This window comes from Propithecus coquereli, unplaced genomic scaffold, assembly GCF_000956105.1.
Source record: "Propithecus coquereli isolate 6110/MARCELLA unplaced genomic scaffold, Pcoq_1.0 Scaffold34, whole genome shotgun sequence".
In the NCBI taxonomy this organism is placed as follows: Eukaryota; Metazoa; Chordata; class Mammalia; order Primates; family Indriidae; genus Propithecus; species Propithecus coquereli.
In genome coordinates, this window is record NW_012149063.1 from 2,540,165 (window position 1) to 2,560,871 (window position 20,707).

General features: G+C 38.3%; 1 protein-coding gene across 1 annotated transcript in view; it reads right to left on the bottom strand.

Annotated features, from left to right (window-relative positions):
- The window catches only part of LRP2 (low density lipoprotein receptor-related protein 2), a 201,514-nt gene that overhangs the window by 70,884 nt on the left and 109,923 nt on the right, over positions 1-20,707 (bottom strand). The window contains exons 32-38 of the mRNA XM_012650705.1: positions 16,235-16,401; positions 15,147-15,290; positions 10,491-10,600; positions 6,163-6,340; positions 4,909-5,122; positions 3,509-3,748; positions 899-1,087 (exon numbers count right to left, since the gene is read on the bottom strand). Coding sequence (XP_012506159.1) covers positions 899-1,087; positions 3,509-3,748; positions 4,909-5,122; positions 6,163-6,340; positions 10,491-10,600; positions 15,147-15,290; positions 16,235-16,401 — 1,242 coding nt within the window. The remainder of the gene's footprint in view (positions 1-898; positions 1,088-3,508; positions 3,749-4,908; positions 5,123-6,162; positions 6,341-10,490; positions 10,601-15,146; positions 15,291-16,234; positions 16,402-20,707) is intronic.

The following is a 20,707-nucleotide window of genomic DNA, read 5'->3' on the forward strand; positions in this document are numbered from 1 at the left end:
TTCCAATCCTTTTTAATTCAGGGTTGGCAAACATTTTCTGTAAAGGGCCAGACAGTAAATATTTCAGGCTTTGCAGAGCATATGGTTTCTTTCACAAGTACCCAACTCTGCCATTGTAACATGAAAGCAGCCATAGACAGTGCATAAACAAAAGGGCATAGCTGTGATCCAATAAAATTTTATTTACAAAAATAGGCAATGGGCTGCCTTTGACCCACAGGCCATAGTTTGCTGACCTCTGCTTTATCTATACCCTCAGATATAGTAAATGTGTAATCAGGAATGGGGTTTGGAAATCCAATTAAAGCCTCATTTAACCATACTACCATGTTTACATTTTGCAATAAACTCTTATAATATCCAGATTTCATAATACATGTTAATATTTCTAAGAGATGGCTACTTACAAAGCTTGATAACATGCAATAACTATTTTGTATAGAATTAGATTACATTCCAAAAATTATAATACATTTTTCTCCCAATGTGTCATTAAAAATGAGTGGTAATTCAAGCTTGTGTCCATGAATCAATACAACTAAGTTAATGCAGTATTGGGTCAGGCATTTCACTATAACTGATAGAGAAAGTGTACAAATCTAAGAGTAGAAAAAAACAAATCCACAAAATTTAATATTTCTAGCCATTTTTGCCTGCAGTTTTCATTATGTTAATAATAGAATAAAATGATCAATCAGTTATGAATTTGTCAATGAAACACTTTATCATTTATTCAACACATGGCTTAATCTAAATGTACAATTCAAATTATCTTAAATGAGCTCAATAATTGACTAGAAAAACAAATCTGTGACACATGTAGTTAGGTTAAACTTTCTAGCATAAAATAAGACAACCAAGATGCAAACACAATAAAATCACTATACAGCTTACATACCTGCTACCCAATCCACTGCAATACCACGTACTCCATTTAGTCCTATCCCATGTGTGACGATGTTTGTCAAAGATGACCCATCTGGTTTAATTCTACGAATTGCATTATAAGATGTCACATAGCTACTAAAATCACACCAGTAAATAAAGCCAGAAGAGACATCAATATCCACATGCAGTGCATTTCGTCCTGGAATGATTTGGAAAGATCGTTAAACAATGCTCTGGCTGGAACTAGAACTTTTACATGTCTGAACTTCCTCTGAAACCCTTATTCCCAACCCCCTACTCTGACCATCTCCCCATTACAAAATAAAACTCCTTTTCTTCCCAGATGCAATGAGCACAACTACCACCCAGATCTTGGTTTCTAAAAACCATTTCCCACAATAAGGAGCTCTGGCTCCTGGGAGAAATGGTTGATTGTAGGTTTGGGCTGGGAAGGTACAAGGTGAGCATGGAACAGCTTAATGTACAAAGAAGCAAGGAAGCACTCAAACACTGATGTGACCGTGTCAGAAGCATGCAGGTGGCCAACTAAGAGGCTCTCCCTGACCAAATGGATCAATTGGAACACCAAAGGAGTAACTGCAGTTATTGATTATAACACGCTGAATGTGAAAAATAAAAACTTGAATCCACAATGATAATAAATTTTCTTAAAAGATAAATTGGAGAAAAAGGAGAATTTTCCCTTATAACAGAATATTATCTAATAAATGTAGAAGGAATGATAGAATAAGAAAATCACCATTTTGCAACCCCCAATTAAAGAATCATTTCGGACAAGGATTATCAATGGCTACTAAAACCAGTGGGTAAAGAGCTTGAGAAGCAAGATATTTTGCGGGCCAAATTGAGACTCCACAGATTTCATACAAATCAAAAAAGAGAAAAATATACATTTAAAAAGCAAGGATTTAGTGGTGACCACCTTAACCAAGTGATCAAAATCAAACATCACTAAGAGCAAGACAAGCTGACATTACGTTCTTCCTGATAAGATTCTGTATCAAGTACATAGCATCGCCTATAAAGTATTCTTGCCAAATGTGTTTAACCTTGATCTAACAAACAATTGGATCTAACTTCCATTTCATGGGAAATGCAGGGTATAAACTGAAAGGTTAAATGACACCATGAAGAAATACTCAGACAAAGTCTCAGTGTGGGAGTCGAAAAGACAACAGGTCTGCCTCTTCGAAACTTCAATGTTGTAGCGAAAAGCTAGGGGTGACTACTCCAGATTAGAAGAAACTAAAGAGATATTCCCAATGCAATGCATGAATCCCAGCTAACAGCTAACTAAAACATTCTGAGGCCAACTGGAGAAATATGAATATGAGTATTAGATGATAATGCCCTTTGGAGCTGTGTACTAAAGTATGAAGGGGTAAAGTGTCATGATATCTGAAATTCATTTTCATAAGATTCATAAAAAATGAGTGTGTATGTATATGTATGTACACACACACATACACACAGATTGAGAGCTAAAACATAGCGAAATGTTAGCAATTGTCAAATCTTGGTGAAGGGTATAAAAATGTTTGCTATACCTTTCGACTTTTCCGGCTTTGAAAATTTTTTAAATGAGAAGTTGGGAGGAAAAAAACACTGAATTTTTAATATCTTTACAAGATGATAACTTAGATCCATAACTTTTTAGATATGGAAAAACAAAGATGAGTCATGAGTACACTTAAATATTAATATGCCCATCAAGCAGGAGCATGTATGGTGCTAGAAGCCGACTCCTTTCTCCAGATTCATTTCTGACTCTTCTGACTATCCCTTCCCTCCCGTCAATATCTTCATCCTTTTTTCTTTCCTTTCTACCGTCCCTCCCTTCCTCCCTTCCTTTCTTCCTTTCTTTTTCTTTCTTTTTTCTTTCTCTCTCTCTCTTTCTTTCTTTCTGTTTCTCTCTCTCTCTCCCTTTCTTTCTTTCTTTCTTTCTTTTGCTGTCTTTAGCCTGTGACATACTCTTTGTGATGCTAGAAAACTCTTAGTTCCTCTTATGGTAACATATACCTAAAAACCTTGGTTCATCTAGGAGGCAAGTTATCAACTCACAGTTCATAAGCATAAAGTGATTATTAATGAGACACCAATACTATGAATTCTTTTACTTCAATTCACCAAATATGGACTATGTCATTACTGTATTAACTAGTAGTATACCTTCTACCCTAAATCTCCACTGAACAGTAAGAACACAGTTCTTTTGAAAACCAACTCTGTAATACTTCTTGCAAACTCATGCTACATTCTATATTGCTCAAGGCCTGTGGTTCTCAGTGTGGTCCATGGGCCAGCAACATCACCCTGGGAATTTGTTATAATAGACATGCAGATTCTCTAGCCCCATCTAGACTACTAAATGAGAAAAATCTGGGAATGGGGCCTCTAGCTATGGTGTAACGAGCCCTCCAGCTGACTTGGATGCACACTAAAGTTTGAGAACCACTTTAAGCTGAGCCAGGTGATTTAAAGGGAAAGACAAGCTTCATTATTTGCTGAAGCCAAACATGAAGAAATGCTTTTACAACACCAAGGATTTCAACTTGGCACCAGACGGAGTCAAATCTCACTTTTATTGGAGTTGGCATACCTTGGCCTGCCACTGGCACCATGGCTTCTGAATGATCTGACACTGCCAAGCTAAAGCCTCTGATTGCAGACAGCATCGAAACAACAATGAAAGAGTTATATGGAGAGCAGGTCCGATGATCAGGATTGAGTTTAAATCCAGTGGCACAGGCACAGGAGAACAATCCCCCTGGTACAGGCAGGCAAATCTGCTGACAGGCATTCACGTTGTTGCTACAGCCATTTGAGGATTCAGCAGCATCTAAATGAAATCAAAAATCAGTTTGTAACTTTTGACCGTACTTACTTGCCGCTCCATCTCAAATTTTTAAAATTTGGTTGCCAAATAATTCATTACGAAAATTAATAACAAACATATAGTAGCTGAGTTAACAAACTAAAAACTATATTAGAAAGGCTAGAGCCTATATAATAACACTTAACAGTATTAAAACAGTACCCCAATTATTTTATAATAGTTAGAGAATGGAGCTTCAATTGTTCTTCTTCTGAAAATCATGCAAGGATTAGGGAGGTCAGTATACAAATCTGTTCATTTTTGCCCTCTTGATCCATGCACTTAAAATTTTATCACTTTAATTACATGATCAACAATGTGGTGGACATTTGTTTTAAAGTATATAAAATAAGAGTATTTAAAGAATATTCTCTACAAAAATAAAGATATTAATTTTTATAGCATGCATTTTTTTCACATGCAATAAAAATAAATACCAAGTGACAAACCTAGGTTATAGGGCAGGAAACAAATTGATAAACTTTGGTTGGAGACTAAAAGCTATAAAATATGTCAACACTGTAAAAAAATAACCCCTATATCATAATGCTAATTTAAGGGGGCAAAGCAAAAGTTAGATTATCTTTGAAAGAATAACATGTTGAAATAGGCAACAATGAAAAGTATTCGTTTTAAGATTAAAAATCCTATCCTGTTAGCACTTGTCCAGCAGCAGTCATCCAACAAATACTTGCTGAACACTTTCTCTGTGCCAGGCACTATTCCTGTTACTAGGTACAGAGCAGTAAACAAGACAGACAAAATGCCTGCCTGTATGGAGGTTATATTCTAACAAGCAACACAGACAATAAACAAACTAGTAGATCATATGTCAGGGAATGCTATGAAGCAAAAGCAAAGTGAGGAATTAAAAGTAATGGGAAAAGAAAGAAAATAAACTTACTCTGAAGCCAATCTAGGCTTTCAGATGCCAGATTAGCCTTTGACACTGAACCATGCTTAAGACATGGTTATCATTCTTTAAAATATTTTGGGTAACTTCAATTTGTATGCATGTGTGTGTACATGGGACCGTGTGTGGGCATGCACTCATAGATGTAAGTGTGTAGATGTGTGAATGTGCAGTATACATCCATGAATATGTTTCAGCGACAAATACTTACTGCGTCTGTGATAAACTCGAAGTCCCCTCAGATTTGGAATATTGTCTCTCAAGACTACTTTGTTGGCCCCAGTAGCCTTCTCAACTCTTTCAATGACCTCATACTGTTCATCAGTATAATAAAGGAAGGAACCAAAGACTGCAATTCCCCAGGGGTGGGAAAGTTGGTGTACCAGGATCGTTCGACCTGTTCCATCCACGTTTCCTCTTTCAATCTAAAGAATCAGAATTTTCATTAGTTTTACCGATTAGTCGTGAAATAAGAGAACATCTTAAAACTAATATTCTCCTAATTATAATACCTCACATTTACATATCACTCCCTCCTTTACAGAGATTTTTCATATCTATTCTCTGATTTGATAGTCACAACTACACGGAGCAAATATTATGCCCCTTTCACTCATAATGAAGATAGAGCTCAAGTCAGGCAGTGGACTTTCTCAGACGGCATGGTGAAGAAAAAGGGACTAAACCACTAGTCCCTGTGTGTGATAGTTTGGGCAAGGATATACTTAAGTGTCTGAGTGTAGCCCATTACACAGGAGCTCACTGACCCTGGGTTTAACATCCTCACCAACAATTTCTGTAATGAGAATAGGAAACACGCCCCATACAATCACAGAAGACAGCAAGACTGGAAGAAGGCCAGGGATGGCACTGTTATATTAGAACAGGTAAGAAACTTTAGTCCAAATGACTTTAGCAAACTGGAAATGAACTCATAAGCATGAAGTTCCTGAAAGAAATGACAAGTAGTCTTCTTCTGGAAGGAAAATAAAATGTAGATGTAGCTGGTTTAATTTCACTCCAAAAACCTGTCTCAAGTGCCTTCTCTGTGCCAGCATCTGAGCTGCGTATTGGTGAAAGAGTCAAGCCAGGTTTGGCATCACGCCTCCCTCGACAAGGGAACCCAGCAGTTACAAGACTGAGTTATGCCCTAGAAACTGACCGAAGTGCCAGAAGGCCAGGGCACAGGGAAATGAGGGGAGCTGCCGAAGGAGGGACCAGTTCACCTGAGTGTTGTGAGCTACTCCTCTGTAGTTCCTCTACAGGGAACTGGGCACGTGCTTTAAACAACTGGACTTTAACTATGGCGAGATTTGCTCAAGGGAGAGAAGTTATTGGATAAAGGGCAATAAAACATTGGTACATGTTGCCAAGTAAGATTGCTCAAGAACCACTGCCAGACAACTCAGAACACTCAGTATCAACCACACAAGCCCAGCAGTAAAGACTGAAAGTGTGCTCGTACCACTCCTCTTCCAGTGACTGCCCAGTAGACTTTCTGCTCCTCGATGTCAAGGGTGATAAACTCCAGGTGTTCAAGGTTCCCGGTGAAGAGAACTTTTAAAGATGTGCCATCCATGTTAGCACTTGCGATCTTGGCAGGAACCCCACCATCAGTTCCTTGGTCTGACCAGTACAGTTTTCTACAACCATGAGAAACACCAGCATTTAACAAAACAGGGGGTGGATTAGAGTGAATGACATTTATAAAGTTAAACATTTAAACAAAAATGTGTACTTCTTGTCCTCAAGATGCTTCCCATCCAATACACAAAGTCTGACACATCAGTGCCTTGTTGCATACAATGCGGAGGAGCGCTTAACCAATGTTCTGTCAACGTCTATTTCCCAATTATTACTAGGGTAGAGGCCATTTTAAATGGTGTCTAAAACAAGAAGCTAGGGTTTCCATTGGTGGCTGAACCTCTAGTTTGGTCAGATGTGTGGGAAACATATGACAAAGAACAAGCCTACAGCAACGTCTTCAGAGAAGCACATATTCTGATTACACTGGGAAGGCCAAAGCCAATGCGAAAAGTTGTCAAGATATCTCCCTGTTCACTTATCAGACCTCTTGTTTAATTCTTCTCCAAATCACCATCAACCACAAGACCAGCTGCTTAATCACCTAACCTGATTTCTGTGATGAAAAATGCAGAGTTTTGAAAACTAATGCAGAAAGCAGGAGAAATAATGAGTAACACTTTCCTGAGAGAGTGGAATCCCATTAGCAAGCTGACAGGGGGTATGTATGGCTTATTTTTTTTTCTGTTTCAGAGTGATACCAATGAACTGTACTCAATATATATGTACACAGGAGCCATAATCATCGCACAGCATTTGCCCAGTCTACAATATATGAAAATTCATTAAAACGAACGAAGGGCTGCTTTCCATTTCCACTGAAGACATAACTTCTAGACTTGAAGACAAATTTTAATTCCCTTTGATCTCACCTCTTGCTATAGCTTCAATAGACAATCCTCCTACTCTCTGTTCTCAAAAGTCCTCAAACTCCTTAATTCAAGTAGTCTTTATTCACATACCTCTTCTACCACCAAATCAATACACTCATCCCATGAACTTCATCTTCAACTCTAAACTTCTCTGCCTCTAAGTTCTCAAACTTTGAAATTCTCTGCTTTGACCAAAGTCTCCCATCTCTTCCCTGCTCCAATTTGATTTTTCCTGTTAAACTTGTACTTTGCCCTTAAACCCTGCCTGAGCTCCCAAACCTCCAATCCCTCTATATCTGGACATTATAGGTATGTAACATACCTGGACATATGTAACCGTTTCAACAATATGCTTATTTATTACTTTGAGCTCCCACTGTGCATAACTTGCTAATCTCCAACTCTGAGTTCCTGCCATTTTTTTTCTTTCTTCTCTCCCATTCCAGGCTACCAAGGGTTTGCTGGACATAGCACAAAAACCTTGTGAATTCTAAGTTCACTAAAAAGGTAAGCTCCCTAATCTTAGCTGAGCATTCTCATGCACAGCTGACTTTATATAATGTTCCCCAAATCGGCTGATTCAAGTTGCTCCTATTCTTCATAAATTTCTAATTCCTTCTCCAAAACTTTCACACTCAATCAATTATTTCTTCATCATTGATCTTTCATCTGCTCCTAAAAATATGCTTGGATTTCCCTATTCTAAAAGATATTTTTCTGTTACATTTTGACCTACAAGTTTATCTTTCCCTAACTTTTCAATTAAAAGAGTAGTCACATTTCCTCATCTTCCTTTCACTCTAACTTCTTCTATCTCTACTGAACATCTTCTCTCAAATGTCACCAGAGACTCTATAATTGCCTCAACCCCTTACTAGTGATCATCTACAGAGATATTTTTCTGCAGAAACTGGTTCAATAACATTGATCACAACTTTCTCAAGACTTTCTCTTTACTGAGCATCCAAGACATTATATCCACAAGTCTCTGTCCTGTTTCTTCTCTTACCTCCTCTGGAAAAATTCTAAGCTCTTCTAATTGCCTCCCAACCCAACAGGGCTACTCTTAGGTACTTGAACAAACCCTCATTTTTCTACCCCTTTGCTCATGACTTTCCTTCCATCATATCCTGAGTGATATCTTCAAAGCCAGCTCTACCTTGTGAAATTCTATGTACGCTTTAAGATCCAGTCCAAATGACATCACCTCCACCAAGCTGAAAAGTCTTCTCTCCGTAGCACTATCATCCCAATTTTTTAGGCTCTCTTATAGCTCTTAAGCATATATGAACCTGGAATATTGTTATTCATACAAGGTTTTATCCTTTTTACTAAGGTATAAATTCTTGAGGTTACAAATTGGATCTTTAATCATCATTGTATGCACTCCCTAAATTGCCCACTATGGCTCCATGAAAAAGAATGCTTCCACATGCCAAAATCAATGTCTACCTCTTCTTTCTGGGTAAAAAGCTAGTCTGACTGTCCTTCCTTGCAATTAGTTGTGGTCATGTGACTGAATTCTAGCTTAAGGAATGTGAGCAGACATGGTGTGCACTATTTTTAGGCCTGGCCCCATGAAAACTTCCCAGCAAATTCCTGAATGTTCTTCCCTTTACCACTCAAAGTATGTTGACACTCAGAATGACCTTAGAAGCCTCCTACTGAAGATAGCAGAGCCCCCATCAGCTTGGGTCCCCAAATGACTATGTAGAGTAAAACTTCCTCCCACCTTCTGCCCAAACCCTATGCTCATATGAAAGACAAATAAATTTCTATTTTCTTTGAGCCATTACATATTTTTTAGTTTACTTGCTTCAACAGTTAGCCTATCTTAACTAATACACCACCCAACAACAGGTAGGTGCACAACAGAGAAATGTCTTCAATGAATGAAAAATGAATAGTGGGCAACCTTAAGTTTCAAAAGTGGAACTTTAAATCTAAGATGCTCCTTCTTCCAGAAAGAATAACTGAAAACTAGGACAACCCAGCAAGAATAGAATGGAACTTGCTTTTTGTACCATTTAAGAATTGGATTTGGTTTGCATGCCATCCTTATTTAAAGCAGAGAACTCATACAAATTACTCCTTCAGTTCCCTTCCAAGCCCAAGAATCTAATGACTTTCAAACAGAAAGTCAAAATCCACTTGGAATGACATGACAATCTCTTTAAAAAAAAAAATGAATGTTCTTATTTTACAATTTATTATTCTGGTTTATAATACAGTATAGTAGTTCAACAAAATCAATAACTGATCAAACAGACCAGAGGACGCTAGCCTATCTCCATTAAGACCATTTTCTCCTAACTGGTGTCCCTGCTTCTGACTTCTCTCCACTCCAATCCTGACCAACCTTTCTGAGATACAGATTTGGTTTTATTATTCCCTTCCTCAAAATTCCCTGCTGGCTCCATATTACTCCAATGAATAAAGTCCAACTCCTCAGCATGACCTTAAAGGTCCTCTATGATTTGTCCCCAAATGACCTTAGCTGCTATATCTCCCATCTGGTCAACTGTCCCCTACTCAGAGCCTCTGGTTCGGGTCTTCTCCACAGTCACCACAATCGTGCTCAACACCACCGCACTTCTGTTCCCTCGCTGCTCTCTTGGCCTCCACTACCACTCCCTGGTTCCAATCCATTCTCCACCTACAGGAAGCCTTCTCATCCTTCAAGGTCGACTTGCAAATGGTATATACTCCCTTAGAGCTTCCTGTGTCTTTTCAAAGTCAGACTATAATGTCCATTCTTATTAATTTTTTTTTGAGACAGGGTTGCTCTGTCACCCAGGTTGGAGTGCAGTGGTGTCATCATAGCTTATTGCAATGTCAAAATCCTGAGCTCAAGTGATCCTCCTGCCTCAGTCTCCCAAGTAGCCAGGAACATAGGCATGTGCTACCATGCCTGGCTCAGTTTTTAATATTTTGTAGAGATGGGGTCTCACTATGTTGCCTACGCTAGTCTCAAACTCCTGGCCTCAAGCAATCCTCCCAACTCAGCCTCCCAAAGTGCTCAGATTACAGGTGTGAGCCACTGCATGTTGCCCCATTCTTATAATTCTATTTTAAATTTCCTGAAATTCTAGCTTGTTTGGAATTAATTTTAAGTCCAGTGTTATCACTTTGAAGAACATAAAACAAGATACAAATTATATCTTTCACATTAAATATAGCTCAGAGCTATTTCTCTTTCTCACTGAGATTGATATTTTTCAAATGTTGACATGTGAAATAAGAAAATGTACTAAGCTTGAAATCTTCCATTTTATCAGATCACGACATTAACAAGAATGGTGCTGCATAGAAGACACATGCCACTATGAACACTCACCCACGAACAGGATCAACAGTTATGCCAACTGGAGAGCCAACTCCAAGAGCTGTTCCATCATTGGTGATCAGCGTCTTTCTGTACCTGATATTTCCCCGCAGTGTGGAAACCTATAGCATAAAATCACTTATTAGAATTGAGTTTGATAATGGGGAAACAAAGAAAGCTGAGATGAAGGGGAACTTACATACACAACAAATTCCAAAGCACGATTAGGCATGTATGAGAGGGAGTTTGCATGAGATTCAGATAATCTCTAATTGCATTTCAGGGGTATGAGGAAATCAGCTCAATAGAAAATAAGAGTAAGAAATGCAAAATCACCCCCCAAATTCCGACTTCCAATTCACTTAAAATTTCAGGAGAGAACAATTTTACAGATAAGATAAAGATTCAAAAGATACACATACAGAACCACTGCCTGAAGAAACTGCAAAAAATGCCCCCAGAAAAAGCTAAGAGAAAACCCCAGAAAATAAATGGGAACCCCTTAGCTTTCCTGCACCCCACCCGCTAGGCCATGGTACTCAGTGGCCCCATCACTGCCAACACAGTTCATCAAAACAGTGCAAATTCACTCAGGGTTACAGCAAATTTTGTTCCAAGTCAACAACCTGAGTTGTTGACACCAGCTGAAATCTCCGCCCTGCCAGGTACTGACTGTATGACCGGAGGCAACTAAAGTCACCTCCTAAACTTAGTTTTTTTATCAGTGCATTGTGGATGATAGTGGCGCCTTCTGCACAGAGCTCACAGGACTAAGAGGTAATACAGAGAGCACTTAGCACAGCACCCAGCACAACTGTGCTCAATAAATATCTCCTTTTTTTTATAGGTCACTTTCTATGTACCAGACATTAGACTAAGCACTGTTGTGTATAATCCTCACAAATAATTCTGTAAGGTGGACACCATTACTATGTCTGTATTACAGAGGATGAAAAACAGGCCTGGAGAGGTTTATGGCTTTCCCAATTATTTATTTGTAATTATTATTGTAATAATCACAATGTTAACAGGACCCTGATAGAGCACATAGAAACATGGTTTATTGGACGAGGAGCAAGCTTTTTACAGGAATCAGGCTATTTTAATATGCTCCTGAGAAAAAGACACAAATAATAAGATATCAGAAAATGCCTGTTGATTTGCATTAAAGTTTTTCTATAAAATTACTGTTCAATGCAAATAGATTATTTGTGTATCTGTGTCTGTGTTTCTCTCTCTCTCTCTCTCTCCCTCATACACACATACACAACCTTCTTCTCTACCTAGTTCTTCTCTCTAAATTTTTCTCTCTCATGCCTGTCTGGCACATACTTTTTTTTTTTTTTTGAGACAGAGTCTTGCTCTGTTGTCCCAGGTAGAGTGCAGTGGTGTCATCCTAGCTCACTACAACCTCAAACTCCTGGGTTCAAGAGATCCTCCTGCCTCAGCCTCCCAAGTGGGACTACAGGCACATGCCATGACGCCAGCTAATTTTTCTAGTTTTTCAGTAGAGACAGGGTCTCTCTTGCTTTTACTCAGGCTGGTCTTGAACTCCTCCCAGAGTGCTAGGATTACAGGCCTCCCAGAGTGCTAGGATTACAGGCGTGAGCCACCAAGCCCAGCCTTTCTGGCACCTTTCATTCCCACTTGGAATAAGATAATTTTTCTTTTTTCAATTTGCCTCTTTCTGCTACAATCTTTCTCCTTTTCCTATCTCTTTGGTTGAAAGGAAAGTTCCTTTCCTCGTTTTCTGGAATGTATTACGCTCTTGCTGCCACACAGCCACTCAGTAGGCTTCACATTTCAGCTATAAAATTTCTTTTAGTGAATGGGCACACAGCTACCCCTAGTGGAAAACAATTTCTTCAATGTTTCTCTTTTATTTTCAAGTGGATTTTATTTTCAAGGAATTAAATGTGAATTACTCTTATGCTGGAAGGAATATTATACAGGTAAACAGTGAGTGGACATTATTCCTATTTCCTTAATTAATCTACAAATCACCAGGAAGAATTGCTTACAATTTATATCACCTAGGAGAAAAACCAATAAAAACATTAAAAGGGCAATTTACCCTTGGGTCATTATTCCCATAGGTCTCTTATGGATATTCTAAATATACTGATAATTTGAGGGAAACAGTGTTCTGTATTTAAAGGACACTGCAGTAAGATGTACTTTTACCTGCTGAGCTCCTAATCCCATTTTACCGATAAGAAAACAGAGGCTCCGAGAAGTTAAGTAATTTCTCTAAGGTCAAGTAGCTCAAGAGTGGAGAAAATACAAAATACAATGCTGTCCCCAGTCACAAAATGCATTTCCATATTTCAGGGACTTTATTAAGTGTTTTTCTCTGCCTGGGATACCTTTTCCCTACTTCTTCATCTGGCAGAAATAAATACAGTGGTGCCCCCTTATCCATGAGGGATATGTCCTCAAGACCACCCATGGATGCCTAAAACCTCAGATAGTACTAAACTCTGTATATACTATGTTTTTTCCTGTACATACACACCTATGATAAAGTTTAATTCATAAACAATAACCAATCATAAAATAGAACAAGGATAATATATTGTAACAAAAGTTATGTGAATGTGGTCTCTCTCTCTCTCTCTCTTTCTCAAAATATCTTATCATACTGTATTTTCAGACCACAGTTGACTGCAGGTAACTGAAACCTCAGACAGCAAAACCCTCAGATAAGGGGGGACTTATTAGTCACTCTTCAAGACTCTGCTCACAAGTACCCGCTAGTGGGAAGCCTGCATTTTCCCTTCCCTCACTTTTACCTCTGTCCCCAATCACTAGCACTTTCTAGGCACCGCTATTACCACACTGGAGCACAGGTATTTGTTCATGTGTCTGTCTCTCAGATGTGTGAGGGACTTAAAGGCAGAAATATGTTTTACTCATCTTTGAATATCAAGGACCAACCATGGGACTGATCCACAGAGAGCATTTACTGCTGCTTGTTAAATGAATGAACAAAATGAGCAGACACAAAGCCAGGTCTTTGGGCTCCAAATCAAATTATCTTTCCTCTGTACCACACTGTGCTGAGGCACAACTGCAGGCTGTTGGCTTATGTGCTTCAAGTGGCCCCACCAGTACACACCCGTACATACATCCTCAGTTCGTCTCCACCAGGCTGCCGTTTCACTGTACCCAACGCTGACGGGAAGACATGTTATCTAATTCTGAAAACTATCAAGTTAAAACAAAAAAACCCCATTTACCAAGCAAGAGACTAAGACACAGTATAAGAACATATTGACTGTCATTTGGAATTAAGCCTGCTTTGCACTGAGGGGACTCTAGAGAGATATGAATTTGGTATTAAATGTCTTAGGCAGTAAATGTTGTCTATATTTTGATGGGAGGATGATATTTTTAGTTGAAATTGTGAAAAATATCTTCTGCCCCTGTCAAAGAGGGTCAAATCAGTCAGGATCATCGAAGTTGCAGTTTATAACAGAGCAAAGAGGGAACGCTGCCCAGGAATCAGGGCAGTGAAGCTGACCGTTTAAGACAATTGCTTAACTTCTGTAGGCCTCAATTTCTTACATAAAAAAATAAGGGCTTGAACCAGATGAGCCTCCAAGGGTCCCCTAGTGTTAACACCTGACGATTCTACCTAGGTTGAGATACTCTGTGGGTTAGCATTTGTCCATCTTGCAAATTTCCCTCTCATGGTGAACAGGCTACTCAGGAATGTCGGCATGATGTTTGCGAAAGACCCTTGTAAACCATAAAGCACTGTTCCAGCGTGAGCTCCTCCTGTAGAATCCGCTCTAAATCAGCCACCAGGCTGCTGTGTACCTTCTTCACCTTCAGGATCTATCTGTCTGAATGTCCCAAAGAACAACAAGCATATGTGCTGGTGCCCACGTAAAGCAGTGGATTGTCACTCTACAGGGCTTTACTAACCTTCCCTCTCACAAAACCCTCTCCTTGCTTTAGGAGGTTTCACTTTCAAAATTATTATGAATTAATAATCCCTTACATGTTTTATCCTCGTCCCATAGTGGAGCAAACCCATATTAATCAAGTTACCTCTGATTTACTTCATGTGATTTCATACCTGCATCTCATCTAGAATTTCTTCTGGAAATTAGAGTAAAAAGAACACTTATCTCAAAGAGGAGAGTATCACAGGAATTAGAATCATGTTTCTACCTTCTGTTTCACTGTTAGAAAAACTATATTGGAGTCATAAAAAGATTTACATTTAAGAACAGAGGTAACTTATAAATTAGGTTGAGAACTGAACTAATGATTAGATGAGGAAAAATAATGAAAATTCCCCACCTACCATAATCTTCAATTCATGTTGAATACCTTACGTAATTTCTTAGTTATCTTCTTATATATTATTTTATAAATTACCTAAAATACTTTTATAGTATTCTTTTTATAGTTTTATAGGAACAAGGTGGGATTGATAATTAGGAGGAAACAAAATAAGGCAGCAGCAAGTTTCAAGAATTCATTTTTAAGGTGATTTTCCTCCTTAGCTTCAGACACCTTGAGAGTTAACACTAACATCTCTTACCTTCTGCCGCTTGCTTAAAAATAATCCCAAAATCCATGAGAGCATTTACTGAGAATAGGTTTTATATGAATCTGAAACCAGTGTGTGTGTAAATAGTATTATGGAATCATTACCTCGATTGACTGAGTTCCGGGATTGGTGGAATAAAGGTTTCTTGATACCCAATCTAAGGCCAGGCTCATAGAAGACCCCAACATAGATAGAGAAGAAAACACGGTCCTGTTGGTGCCGTCTGTCTTCACTCTGTGAATTTCACCCTGGGAAGAAAGACCGGAGGAGGTGAGGGGCTTCACGGCCACAGCTTCTGCATAAGAGCACTTGCTTCACAGTGGCTACCGCCAGCTGCTGCGTTTCTTTAGCACACAAAGGTTCAGCACCATTGGGTAGGCTCAACGTGTATGATGCTAACACCAGCAACATTTTAAAAACACTGATTTTTAAGTGTGTCACAGGAATACACAAGGCTTACCATTCAGGCTACCTTTGCTATTGGCTACAGAGATATTTCTTAACAACCACAGGCATAAGAATCATTTAAAAAAAAAGAAAGAAAACCCAAGTCACAGATGTGGATCAGAAGCCCGAAGTATATTTTGCAGAAGGGTGACAAACATCGAACACAAAAATCTTTCCTTTCTTCCTCGTTTATATTCTCCTTGCCCTTTCCTCATGCCTGGAAGGGGGAAGAAAAGGTCCCAAGGGAAAGGGAATTGGAGGAGTGTTTATTCTTACCCGGGAGGCAGATTCTGAACAAAGCGCAGCAGCCACATCAAATGCTTTCTTGGAATTCCCTTAGGAAACTACTACTTTCGTCTTGTGTTATGGTGATTTTCATGTTAGTCTGGTATTTTCTATTAGCTTAAAACTCATCTTGGGCAAGCTTTGTGACTGCTGCTTCTTGGCATGTATTCTGCTGTTAGAAGCAGGGAGTCCCATGCAGGGCAAATTACAGGCACTAATTACATACTTGCTAAATGAATAAATAATACAAATAGCTTAAATTTGTTTATTGTTCTAAAGCGAAAGAGTTTTTGATCTTTGCTCCAGGCCAAGTTCACATTTACATCCTTCATTGGATCAAAAAACATTTCTGGACTATTTCCCTTTTACCCACCAAACAAAAGTTTGCTTATAAGAGGGTATCGGGGTAGATAGGCTCTTCAAGAATAAATTACATACTTCGATGTTATTCAGAACTTACTGGATTCTCAACCCAATAGATGAATTGCTCTGCTTCATCAAATTCAACATCATACCCATTCTGTATCCCTGCTATGGGGACCATGGCATCATTGCTCTTCACATCGGGATTAAGGGAGATTCCAAAAATTATATGTTGTCTTACAGTTATTAAGAAAGGTTGATCATCTGTGAAAATAGCAGAATGTCAGTCAAAATTGTATCCCACTATTCCAAGACATTTAGAGTAAGGGAAATTAGTAGATTGTTACCACTGTATGGGCTCAAATGCCATAGCAGCCTTGTAGTGATAAATACATGTATGGTAAACATTTCATCAGGCAATCACGGCTCTTCCATAGCGTTTCAGTGTGTTGCTGTGTCACAAGACCTCCAACCCCACATACAATACTGTCTGGATTTTTCCAAGGCAGATTGGTATTTACCTTACTTTTCATTAATTCCTTACTTATACGGATTTACCATCCATGTTTGCTAAACTTCACAGTCAGGAAGTTCTTCCATTTCTACATATAGACAAAACTCAGTAATACTATACTCAAGGAGGGTTGGGTTTTGCAAAAAAAAAAAAGTGAAAAAAACTTTTAGACTATTTTTGGTGAACAGCAGTTTACTAGCTTCAAACACATTCAGAAAGTAAAACAACACCATAAAGTGTTATCTAGAGACTTTAATTAATAAATAAATACAATTTATAATCCCATTAATTGTTATTTAACTAGTGTCTATCTTCCCCACCAGATTCTGATTCCCAAAAGGCCATGATTATATCTAATTTGCTAACTATTGTGTCCCTAGGGCCTGGTACGGAGCCTGCATAAAACAGCTGCCTATTAAATATTTGCTAACTAAATGGATGACCACATGACAATAAACAAATGGATGTATAAGTGAATATGTAAATAATGTCTTCTAAAGTTCTCAAAAATATCTACACATTTCAACTTAAACATCCCCATAATATCCCATTTAAACTATTATTTCATTTAACCTCCTTAGTAGATAAGAAAAGTTCCTTTTTCAAAAATAATTTAATCTTTATCCTGGCTGTAGTCCCATGATCAAAACATTTAAATTAATGAAATTCAAGAGTGGGGTTTTATTTTAAAACTCTTCTCTGAGTAAAGGAAAACTTTTCAATATAAGCTTTATGTTATTAAGATACATATAGAAGATATCACATATTAAAACAAAGTATAAAATGATTAATCATTGTATAACTTTCTTGACATAAAAATGATGTTTTCATTATTTTGATAATCTGGGAAGCTCTACTACATCCTCAGCAGGATGACTTTGACACTTTTTCTTTACTTATTTTCACATCTCAATAACTTTTCCTTGTTCCTGTCATTTTTATTACTGACAAATAACTCAGCATTTATTAACGTACCACAAATTTAAATTTAATTTAACGTAAATTTTGCAACTATTAATGCTTTGTGTTTTACCAAGCACTACAACATATAGCATCTAGTCTTTCACAACAAGCCTGCAAAGTTGTTTGCAGCTGGGGCAACTGAGACTTACAGGCACTATATGACTTCTGAAGGAACAGCGTATTACAGGATGGACCATGAACTTCCAAGCCCTTGCTCTCTCAACTGCTCCACACTGCCTTGCTTCTGAACAACTACAACTGCCATATTAATCACCCCTTATTTATTGAGAATACGTGACATACAGCAGGCACCAAATAAATATTATTTCACTTAATTTATCTCCCCGAAGCTTCCTAATCCTGGTTGTTACATAGTTATCTCCCCAACATGCAAATGAGATACAAAGAGATTAAGCAATTTAATCAAGGTCACACAGCCAGACCTCTTGGACCCCAAAAATCTATATTCTTCATTACTACTCTGCAAAAAGTGCAGGCCAGGTACTACTTATTGCTTATCGAATTACCATTCATTTCATTTCGTTTCATGGCAATAATAAAAAATGAACACTATGAGTTTCAGATGTACCGTGAAATTATACCGAGATGATTTTTAACTATTTATTGATTATATGTTATAAATGCAAATTGCTTCAGTAAAAACAGGAACTATTTCCCAATTTTATAGGGGAGTTTGAAATTTTACTCATTCAAAACCTGATACTGCCTTCTTTAATGAGTAATCTTCCTTTTGCTTAATTGGAGTTAATTCTCAACCAAAGCATTGTTTAGGATCTAAAAAACTTTGCATTTCTCATCCATCATACACAGGCCTTCCTGATTCCTCCGAGGAGCTCTTCCCTTACACATCACCCAGCTCTACTTCTTCCTTGTCCATTACTGCTTCCTGGGGATGTGTCTCAGGCCCTTTATCTGATCGCTGCTGATGTATTTGAGAAGGTTACCACCAGGGAGCATTTGCAGGCAACAGACCAGAGAGGAGCGTATCATTGAATGTTGTGCTGGCTGAAAGTGTGAGAGCCACAGTGGGGGGTGATGATAGAGGAGCCCTGGAAGGGCCAGCGAAACAACAGGTGAAACAAGAGGGTGCACAAAAAGTGCTATATGAGAAAGCAAAAAGGAGAAGTGATTTTATGACACTGTACACCTTTCTGAGAAGCAAATGGGTGAAAAACAGATGACTGGGGAAGGAGGAAAATGGATATTGGAGAGCTTGTCATTCACTGAATGTTCACCCAGTGCCATCGTGTACCACAAAGTGCCGCAGGCAATAAGTGTACATCTAGGAATCAGGCAGAGGCTTTACTTTCAATGGACTTAGCATCTAGAGGGCAAGACCAGGTATACGGGTCCTTACAATTCACTATGACAATGGGATGGAGTAGGCACAGAAGCACCTAGAGTTGGATGGAAAGGCGTTCAGGAGGAGGTGACAGTTAAGCTGTCCTAGCTCAGTATATCTCAGTCTTTTGAAATTAAAGATCATCTCTTCATTTCTATTTTTCATGTCATTATCCCATTAACGTCAGTGTTAGAGCAGAGAAATAAAGAGACTATAGTCAGGAATAAGAGATCAGTGTTGTAATTAAAGGGCAACATCTACGACCACCTCCCCCACCCCAGCCTAGGTCATCCTTAAGCCATAACTGACCAGCAATGTACCCTTTCTTGGAAGAAGGGCAAGGAGTGTTTTCTTCTTATTTTGCACATAATCACTGAAGCAAGTGCTGTGGGCCCCTTAAACCGAGTCAGAAACCTTTGTTGTATTTGGTGTTATTTTAGGGGGTGCCGAGGAGATGTTTGGCTCAAGTTTTGTTTATTTGGTTCTGGCATTATGGGAAACATATTTTCTAAAGAATAAAAATAATGTTTCATATAGAGAAAGCTCTCCTTTTAAAATTGTATAACATAAAATTAGAAAAATGTAGAAATATCTCATAATTCCCTTATCCCACTATTGGCACTTGTCTGTGTTTTCTTCCAGCTTTTTTTTTTTTTTTTTTTTTTTTCCCCGAGACAGAGTCTCACTCTGTTGCCCGGGCTAGAGTGCCATGGCGTCAGCCTAGCTCACAGCAACCTCGAACTCCTGACCTTGAGCGATCCACCCACCTCAGCCTCCCAGAGTCCTAGGATTACAGGCGTGAGCCACTGTGCCCGGCCTTCTTCCACTTTTTGACTACATGTTTTTACAAGGCTCATATTGGACAATTCTGCTTTTTCCCTGAACTGTATCATACAAGCACTTCCAAATATATTCCAGACATTTAGTAAACACTATTTTAAAGGCTACTGAACAATTAAGTCAAGTAAAATGTTTTCATCTATAAATGTTAACAACTCTTTTAAACTTCTCATTGGGAAAAAATGTGTAACATTTTTTTAGTTAGCATATATTGGCACTCAGTTACCCAACCAGTGCTCAGAATCCAACGGGGAAATACTGGAAAAGTTCCACCTGAGTGAAGTCAACCCATAGCAAAACCACTGGTGGAATTATTTATGAAACAATGAAAGACACTATTTAGAATTAACACTTATCAATCATCATCAGACAGTAATATTGATTACACCAATCCCCAATGCACAGTTCAATAATCTTTGAGCAGTGAATGAATGCTTTGTATCCAAAACATCTATAACCCAGTTTAATCTTCTCCTGAAAGACTCTAAGGACACACTAAATTAAACAATGTCAACAAAGATTAGGTTCATAATAAGTCTCTGAGGAAGAATGGCAAATGCCAATCCTTTTGTAAGCATTACAAATAATTAAAATCTTTCATCAATAAAGTATCATTGCACAACATTATATGCTGATGGAATTTGATTTTCTTTCAGTAAGCGTATATCTGCATAATCTGTAAACACTATAAATTTCTTGAATTCAGTATATATTTCCCACTTGAAAACTAAATTTCCCTCTAGATTAGGACTCTATTATCTCTTAATTTCAGAATATGGTGTCATTAAACATTTCATTTTAACTTGTCTACAGGTATTTTTATCAGCATCAAAACACATTCACTCCTCTTCCCTGAGAAATGAAAGAAACTTGGGTTTAGAGTAAATTTC